Source organism: Salvia splendens, chromosome 1, assembly GCF_004379255.2.
Source record: "Salvia splendens isolate huo1 chromosome 1, SspV2, whole genome shotgun sequence".
Classification (NCBI taxonomy): Eukaryota; Viridiplantae; Streptophyta; class Magnoliopsida; order Lamiales; family Lamiaceae; genus Salvia; species Salvia splendens.
The window spans coordinates 36,341,352-36,351,078 of NC_056032.1; the positions used below are offsets into that span (position 1 = coordinate 36,341,352).

The 9,727-nt window shown below is 39.7% G+C and overlaps 1 protein-coding gene across 1 annotated transcript; it reads right to left on the minus strand.

Moving 5' to 3' along the window:
• Positions 1-348: 348 nt before the first annotated feature.
• LOC121748667 lies at positions 349-2,927 on the minus strand. The gene has a single exon (XM_042143152.1). The coding sequence runs from the start codon at positions 2,017-2,019 to the stop codon at positions 523-525; it is 1,497 nt and encodes a 498-aa protein (XP_041999086.1). The 5' UTR covers positions 2,020-2,927; the 3' UTR covers positions 349-522.
• Positions 2,928-9,727: the final 6,800 nt, after the last annotated feature.

The following is a 9,727-nucleotide window of genomic DNA, read 5'->3' on the forward strand; positions in this document are numbered from 1 at the left end:
ACCTTCCCTAGGACGGATTGAAAAGATAACGTCAACTTAATTAAAATTATTATTATTATTTTCAAAGCTCATACACAAGCTGTCTAATTAAAATGGCCTCTATATTAAGTTGTCCTTTAATGAAACCATAAGCCAAATACAAAGCGAGCTACGTTATCTTATCCAAAAAAATCTTTTATGGTCAAACTAAACCATTCATGATAAATCTCAACACCTATCATGCTTCAAAATCACAAAGCAAACGATCAAGATAAAATATTATCACAGTTCACAAACTGTTGCAAATTGTATCCAATGGAATATGAAGACAACAACACGAACACCCCTGTTGAATTAGAAACACACAAATTGAAACTAAGAAATTACAGTATTATTCAAGTAGAGATAATTAGATAACAAGACCCAATGAAAAGCGCAAATCTCTAATAGTACAAATACAACTTACAAGACAAGAGCAGGTGTTGCCTTTGAGAAGATGTGACCAATGAGGCTGCAAACACAACTCAGAAAGATTTTTATGTTTCATACATTACAATAGTCATGGAGAGGTCGGAGACATACATGAACTTCGTGTTCCTCTGGCCCCTCTCGGAGTTTAGGCACCAGTATCTCGAGCACTGTACCTGGTCCATCGTAATATGCTTCTATCTTAGCATCTTCAGGAATACGGGTGGAGAGTGGAATCTCTCGAACAAATTCACCTGGTGGGCAGTGCTCCGAGGAAATATCTGTAAGCTTGAAGGTCCTGTTGTGTCTCGTAATAAATGGAGTACGAGATGTACTTGTACAAGACACCTTGATGATCCCATGAGTGAGAGTGTTCCTCCAAGAAACTTTCACCCTCTGGAGATCTACAAATGGCAAGCTGATTAAAATAAGATAGCCTCCTTCGTCCTCGTATGTCGTCTTGGCAGCCGTGACGGGGCCATAAACATTCCTCAGCACCCCACTAAATCTATTCAACCACTGCGGCTCATTAGGGTGAACTTCCAAGTCAGGAATTTTACTGGGAGAGTTCACTGCAACATAACAGTCATCATTGTTCGTGTGTGGGAAGAAATCCCTCTTTCTTTTGTTACAGACAGGTGAGGCATCCACAGTATCCCCATTGACGTGGCTAGCCAGCTGAGCGGATAGGTTTAGAACAGAGCCATTTAGCATCTTCTTCGACTGAGAGTGTGGATTGGCCTTGACTGGAGCAAGCGTTCTTTCAAGTTCGAATTCAGTGTTTGGGAGGTTTCTCCACGTACCATAGTCACTGGCCTCGAGGGGAATGGTGAAGTTCAGTTCCCTTCCAGTTAATTCTTTCCATCTCTTCCGATCATTTTCATCAAGAATCTTGAGCGTGGGGGATGGGACAACCTCAACACCATGGACACACTGTGGATTTGAGAGCCCCCTATAGTGTTTCCGCTGCATTCTATGAGAGCGGACAAATCCTCTATCAACGCAAAATGGAAAGGGGCGCTCTCCTTGGCGAGAATGGCCATTCATGTAACTCCGGAGCTGCATTTTACCTAGAGCATTCTCGGGCCTTTCCTTGAAAACCCACATGTACATATTCTCCATATCATGCTGAACCATGAAAGTATCGAGCTGTAGATCAGATTTCTCGAATCCAGAAATACCATTACCATCGAGTACTACTTTGGCCTTTGATTTCTCGTTCAGCACAGGCTTGAAGTAAAAACTGAAGAAGAACCACGCACCCCAGATGCCATCTGCCCTTTTAGCAATCTTCCTCCCTACTTTGGCAACATTCAAGAAAGTCTCCGTCTCATACATCTGACTACCAAGTCCAACATCAAGAATGTCACACTGTTCGGGGTTCCAATGCAGCGGAGGCAGGCTTCTCTCAGCAAGAGGTAGATTGATGTCGGGTGGGCGGGTTAAGATGATCTGACGGCTCATCTCAAGGTCAAACTCGCCGTGAGTAGACAAGGCACTTGAATCCATGGACAAGAGGGTGGAAGGATGATGACTCTCCATTGACAGAGTTGTGAGAAGAGCATCCCCCATTGCAGAACCTCTCTTCTGCTGAGGGAATATTTCAAGTAATGATTCAACCCTAGAACTACTTTGTCCCAGCTACAAACTACCATCACCCATCTCCATCCAAACCCTTAAATTGCACATTTGAAACACAGCTTCCCCAAAACCCAATCTCATGAAACTATACCCTAAAGCCAGATTCCCCCAAAAGACTAACAAGAAGAAAAAAGTGAAAGAAAATCAACAAACCCTCAAAAGCAAACAAGATCTTGATCATAAACTAGATTACAAGAAGCAAGACTAAGCTAGATGAAAAAGACCATATCCAATCCCAAACCATGAATCTCCTTGAACCCTCCAATGATATGCAGGAGACATTGCAGCACACAAATCAAATCCACGATTCTACCAATTGGAAACATCCAAAAAAGAAAAGATGCACGGAAAAATCTGTTCCTGCATCTTGTTCTTTGTTAAATATGAAAATAAAAGCACACCCCACACCACACTCCTTTTCATATACAAATATATGATTAACACAATTGTTGGTTGAAGATGAGATGAATATTACCAATCTATGAAGCCGAGGCCCAAGAAAAGTACCAAATCAGAGGGGATCTTGGAAGAATACCTTTTGGGATAAGCTTCCACAACCAAGAATCCACAGAAAAATGGGCACTTTGAACAATCTATAGACTTGAGGATCCTCATAGCGTTGTTCTAGTTTCTTATACACAATCTATGAAAACCCAGCAGAAAAGGCACAATCTTTAACAGAGGTCTCAAGTTAAATTGTCAGCACATATGGAGTAGTAAGAGTATGGGTAAATGCATTTGTTTGGGGTGTTGTGTGTGGGAATAGTGAGACATGATCAGTGAGAAAAGGAAAACGCGTGTAGATGTTTTCTAATAAGAGATGGGGAATGAACTAGGAAACTTGTAAAATGAGTTCCATATTTATAGAGAGAGAGGCGTTGAGTGAAAGCTGAATAATAAATACTTTCTGCATTCACAATAAATAATCTTAATTGAATTTTTAGTTTTTTTGTAGTATTACCTTTTTAAGCAGTAATTTTTGCGATGACATCATATTAACAATATTACTACTATTTTAAATAAAAGATTTAGCTCGAAATGCAACAAAGATAGAATACTACTACGGCCATTACCTAGTTATTTTGAATTGGCATTTGCACGTTGCTGTTGGAGTTTAGACTTGAGTTAAGGTCAATTAATTCACATTTACCACAGTATGATTTGGAGACTTTCTTATTCCTTTTTTTATACAAAATCTTATCCCAAGATATATTATACAACTATTGGACGATTAGTTTTTTATATATCAATGTCAGTGTGTATTTAGATTTTGGACGGGAGCAAAAATAAATTAACAATGTCTGTCATCATAGGCATGAGCTGGATTTAAAATAATGATTTTTTTAGATGAGAGATGTTTTATGACATCCGTAAATTTTTTTCACTTATCGAAAATGTTTTTAGTCACACCACCCATTTTTTCGTACGTTCAAATTTCTACTCTCGTTGATATTCAACTCAAATACTCAATCAATGGTCATTTTTTTATCAAGAAGGTTATTGGGTAGGCATTTTATTTGTCCAACTAATCTAACAAAGAGACAAAATATGGAGTAGTACTTAATAATTCCAAATCCACTAGAAGATAAAAGTAGTGTTTTAGAAGTAAAACATGTTGCGAATGTAACAAAATGAAAATAAGTGTAAATATCATATCGTGTTAATATGATAATGTGATTGTAGGAAAGAAATAAAAGAAGATCAAATCACAAGGAAGGAAATCAAGGAAATTATGGAATTGGTTGATATTACTGTATAATTGGCAAGTGTGATTAGGGTAAATCTTTACCTAATTTGTATAATCTACATTCTATTTAAAGGATTGTATACCACAGTAGAAATCAGTTTAATACAAAATAAGAGTTTTAACATGGCATCCGAGCCAGGCTCAGAAAAAAAATTCATCACAGCCCCTATAACCAATCTCGACCTTAGGCAGAGTCAAAGCCATGGCCGATGACGACAAAACCAAACCCCCCAAACTTTCAGATGATCATAAGCCGAGGGTAAGCAAAAATGTTACCGTCGCTGTGAAGCTCAATGGAACGAATTATTCGTTGTGGTCCAGTTTAATGAAGATCCAGATTGGGAGTAGGAGAGTACTCCGACACATCAACGGCAACCCGCCACCACCCGAACCAGGGGCGGCCGATTACACGGAGTGGGAGGAGACAGACTTGATTGTCTTCTCGTGGATATTAGACAACATCGAGACGAACATCGTCATCGACTTCGCACACCATCAAACGGTCGAGGCTCTGTGGAAGAGCCTAGCCGTGACGTTCGAGAGTACATCCGATCCATTTTTGCTTTTCGATCTGGAAGAGAAAGCAGAGAACGTTAAGCAAGGAGAACAAGACCTCGAAACCTATTGGCGTCACTTACATGAAACGTGGATTGATGTAGATCGATGCCAAGAACAGCCAGTCACGTGTTGTGACAAGGAGGTAGGGCAGTTTCGAAAGTACATTGAAACACGACGATTGTTCAAGTTTTTAACAGGCCTGAATCCGAGATACGATCAAATGAAACGAGAAGTACTTAAGGCCAAACCGTGGCCCTCAGCCGAGGTCGCGTACGGATGGATTAAGAGGGAGACCGCCCAACTCAGGATTATGCCGGCAATCACCACCGAATCCACCGTCGCAACCAACGATACAACATCATCGGGCGGAATCGGGCTCGGCTTCGTGGCACGCAACCAGCAGAGGGGAGGACAGCCGCCGCCGCATCGACCCGGCACATCGACAGCCCCAAATCGGCGACCATTCAAGCAAGACAAGTCGAAATTATGGTGCTCACACTGTGGGAAGCACAAGCACACTAAGGAGACGTGCTTCCTACTCGTCGGATTTCCGGAGTGGTGGGACGACACCCAGAAAGCTAGAGCGAAGCTAGCAATCAGTGTACCACCCGAAAATGGAGGGGGCTTATTTCCAGCGGCCGGAGCGGGCAACCAGGAGGCTACCGACTCTCACGGCCGGCAGGAAAACCGAGGCGGCGCAATCGGAGAGGCTGCACTCGCCGAATTCAGAAAGAGCGGCGGGTCCTTCGGAGGTAACGGGTTGGGGAAGTTTTACCCTGACCCTAATTTCAATTTAGCAAATAAGTCCCCCCAGACCAATAAATCTAGATTGTTACCCCATTTTGATGTTAATAGGAGGTTTAACCCCATAAAAACTAGGAATTCAAAAATTGACCCCAGATCTTCCGAAATCTCTTTTATTACCCCGAACTATTTTGCACCTCTTGAAAATACCCATATTGTGTGTATGGCGAAAAAATTACAGGGTAGTACTACAAGTGAGTGGATATTTGACTGTGGGGCTACAGATACGATGACCTATGATAAGAATGATTTTTCTGTTTTTAATGGGGCAACTAAAAGCCAAATTCAGAATGCTGATGGGGAATTGACGTCCGTAAGTGGGAGTGGAACTATCGAGATATCCCCAAACCTGAAACTAAATAATTGTCTCTATGTGCCTAAACTGTCTCATAAACTAATGTCTATCAGCCATGTGACCAAGGAGTTAAATTGTACTTTACTGATGCACCCAAACTTCTGCGTTTTAAATATTTCCTTCTGTTTATCGATGACTGCACTAGAATGACCTGGGTGTATTTTTTGCGAAATAAATCTGAAGTTTTTGAAAAATTCGCTATATTTTTAAAAATGATTCAGACACAATTTCTAAAAACTATCTCCGTCCTTAGGTCCGACAATGGTAGGGAATTTGTCAATAAAGACATGGAAGATTTTTTTAAGGAAAATGGGTTAGTTCATCAAACCACGTGCCCTTATACATCGGAACAGAATGGGGTAGCTGAGAGAAAAAATAGAATTCTTCTTGAAATAACTCGAGCCTTATTTTTTGACTCAAATGTCCCTAAATTCCTGTGACCCGAAGCGGTAGCTACGTCAGTCTATCTGGTAAATCGCCTTCCTACGAAAATACTTAACATGAAAACACCCCTCCAAACTCTTTCAAAAATGACAAAAATTCTTGAACCTCTCACTCTTCCGCTTAAAATTTTTGGATGCTCTGTCTATGTGCATATACCGAAACACGAGCGAACTAAGTTTTCTGCATGTGCTGTGAAATGTGTTTTTCTGAGATATGGGATTAATCAGAAGGGGTACAGGTGTTATGATCCGTCCTCTAGGAGAATAATCACCACTATGAATTGTAATTTCCTTGAATGTGAATATTTCTATCAAACCCAACTTCGGGGTCAGGGGGAGAGTAGAAATAGCCTAAGGGATATTGGTGGACCCCAAAGTTGGTTGGTGTCTCAACCAAGTAACTCAGAGGTGGAACTAATAGAACAAGCTAGCGTCACCGCCGAGCAGGTCACATCCGCTGTAGACCCTCCTCAGCCAACCACGCCTCAATCGAATTCTCCTCCAGTGATATCCTAGGTAAATCCCGAACCTGACTCTGATAATACAATTACACCTGACAATCCTGAGACAGATGAGATCACCGCCATTGACGGGGATACGGGTCGATACATTCTTCCTCAGCGCAACACTCGGGGGATTCCTCCAAAGAGGTACAGTCCAGAGAAGATAGGGGCTAAAAGCAGATACTCAGTGGCGAATCTTGCGAAAACCAACCTCACAGAGATGGCTAAGGCATTCACAACCGCCTTATATGAAGAAGAAGAGATTCCTCAAACTGCCGAGGAAGCGATGAAAATCACTCATTGGAGGAAGGCAATGATGGTGGAAATGAAAGCACTAATGAAGAGCAAGACATGGGAAGTATGCGATAAGCCAGAAGGTGTACGAGCTGTGGGATGCAGGTGGGTTTTCACCATAAAAAGGAGGCCAGATGGGACGGTCGAGCGATATAAGGCAAGACTAGTAGCAAAAGGGTACACTCAGACCTACGGAGTTGATTATGCCGAGACATTCTCCCCAGTTGCCAAAATTAACACGATCAGGGTTCTCTTCTCTATTGCGGCCAACAAGGAGTGGCCTTTACACCAGTTTGATGTCACTAATGCCTTTCTGCATGGTGAACTCCCGAAACCAATTTACATGGAAGCTCCACCAGGTTTTTCAGAAGATTTTGAGGGAGGAAAGATATGCAAGCTCAAGAAGACGTTGTATGGGTTAAAGCAGTCACCTCGGGCTTGGTTTGGAAGGTTTACCGAGGTAATGAAGAAATATGGCTACAATCAGAGTAATTCCGACCACACATTGTTTTTGAAGAAAAGAGGAGGAAAGATCACATGCCTTATTATCTATGTTGACGACATGATCCTTACTGGTGATGACGAGGAAGAAATCAAGGAGCTGAGACAGAATCTTTTTTCAGAATTTGAGATGAAGGACCTTGGACTACTAAAGTACTTTCTGGGGATAGAAGTGCTAAGATCTCAACGCGGAATCTTCATCAATCAAAGGAAGTATGTCCTCGACTTGCTAGCAGAGACGGGAATGCTGGACTGTAAGCCGGCAGACACACCTATGATCCAGAACCACGGTTTGAGGATAGTAGAAGGGGCTGAACCTACCCATCGGTCAAGATACCAACGTTTAGTAGGGAAGCTGATCTACTTGTCCCATACTAGGCCGGACATCGCATATGCAGTGGGAGTGGTAAGCCAGTTTATGCACCAACCACAAGCGGCTCATTGGGAAGCAGCAATGCGAATTGTTCGATACTTGAAGGGAACACCAGGACTTGGAGTGTTGTTCAAAAGGCATGGACATATGGACATACATGGATATACCGATGCTGACTGGGCAGGAAATCCAAATGATCGAAAGTCGACTGCAAGGTACTTTACCTTTGTTGGCGGCAATTTAGTCACCTGGCGAAGTAAGAAACAAAAGGTGGTAGCATTGTCGAGTGCAGAGGCTGAGTTTCGAGGGATCAAAAGCGGCATAACTGAGATCCTATGGCTGAAGAGACTAATGACCGAGCTAGAGTTGGTGCCCTCAAGTCCTTGTAAACTATTTTGCGACAATAAGGCAGCCATTAGCATATCAGAGAACCCAGTGCAACATGATCGGACAAAGCATGTTGAAATAGATCGGCACTTCATCAAGGATAACATCGAAGCAAAAATTGTGAAATTACCATTCGTCAGGTCCGAAGACCAACTAGCAGATATCCTCACCAAAGCTGTGGACTCAAGAAACTTTCACGAGGTATTGGGCAAGTTAAGTATGGATGATCCCCTACTCAACTTGGGGGGGAGTGTTGGAAAGAAATAAAATAAGATCAAATCACAAGGAAGGAAATCAAGGAAATTATGGAATTGATTGATATTACCGTGTAATTGGCAAGTGTGATTAGGGTAAATCTTTACCTAATTTGTATAATCTACATCCTATTTAAAGGATTGTATACCACAGTAGAAATCAGTTTAATACAAAATAAGAGTTTTAACAGTGATAACTCATCAATTTTATATGCAAAAAAAGTCGACAAGCACATGCGTATGTCAACTATGTCTTTGTGGTGACATTCAAATATTAATATACAAATATCAATACAAAGTTATCATATTAGGTTAGTTATCATTTGATCACACCCTATATATTTATATATATATTGATACAATCTTCATAATTGACAATGTGTTTGGCCAATGTAATTAGTGGAATTAGTTTAAGGAATAAAAGAAGTGTTCAAGGAATTTTCATTGGAGAGGTGAGAATATAATAGCCATAAAACTCAGTATATTTTTAATATTTAATTTTGTCAATATACCGACTTGTGTACTTATATTGATACAATTCCATAAAAGTATGACACATGATTTGCAATAATGCTCGACAAATAGTACAAAATACTACTACTAAATGTGATTGAAATATTTGTATCTGAAAAAGATGATGTTTGGGTGAGGAGGAAAAACTTATTGTAAATACTCATTTCATTTGTTAGGTTGAAATAATAGTAATAATAATTGTAACTCTAATTCAATCAAGGGGATTGAAATTCTTGTCATGTGTTCACCTACGATTGGCCCACCTGGAAGGAAACTCATCGCAATATTTGAAGGCAGAAACTTATGCGCAATTGTTCACATAGTGCACATAATTGAAATCAAATTGAATAGTATTAAATAATAGAACTATTATAACATTGATTACTTATCAATAATTACCATTGTTAAATTACAATTACAATTCATTAATTTAACATCAAAATTAATTTTTAGTCGAAATTCTGAATTTGTATAATATTATCTCTATTCAATGTTACTCGTACTTTTCATTTTAGATCATAAATTTCGAGATTGATTTTTTAATATAATGAAATTAGTATTTTAAATGCAATGTGAAATTATGAGAATTCTTAATTAACTTTAACATATTAATTAAATAATTTAATTCTTATTTAAATAGAAATAGTGTAAATAGTTTGGGATATATATATAAAAAAATACAATTAACATAATCAGACATAAGGAATCCAAAAGAATACTCCTTCTATTTGAATAATTGAATATATATGTACCCGTCAACGCATATAAATAAGTAATTATGATCGAAAACCAAAGAAAGAAATTTGAGAAATTAAACGAATAAACCTACGTATATGATATATCTTACAAACAGATCAAGTACACAAATCTAATCAAAATAAAGGAAACCAATATTTATTTTATTACT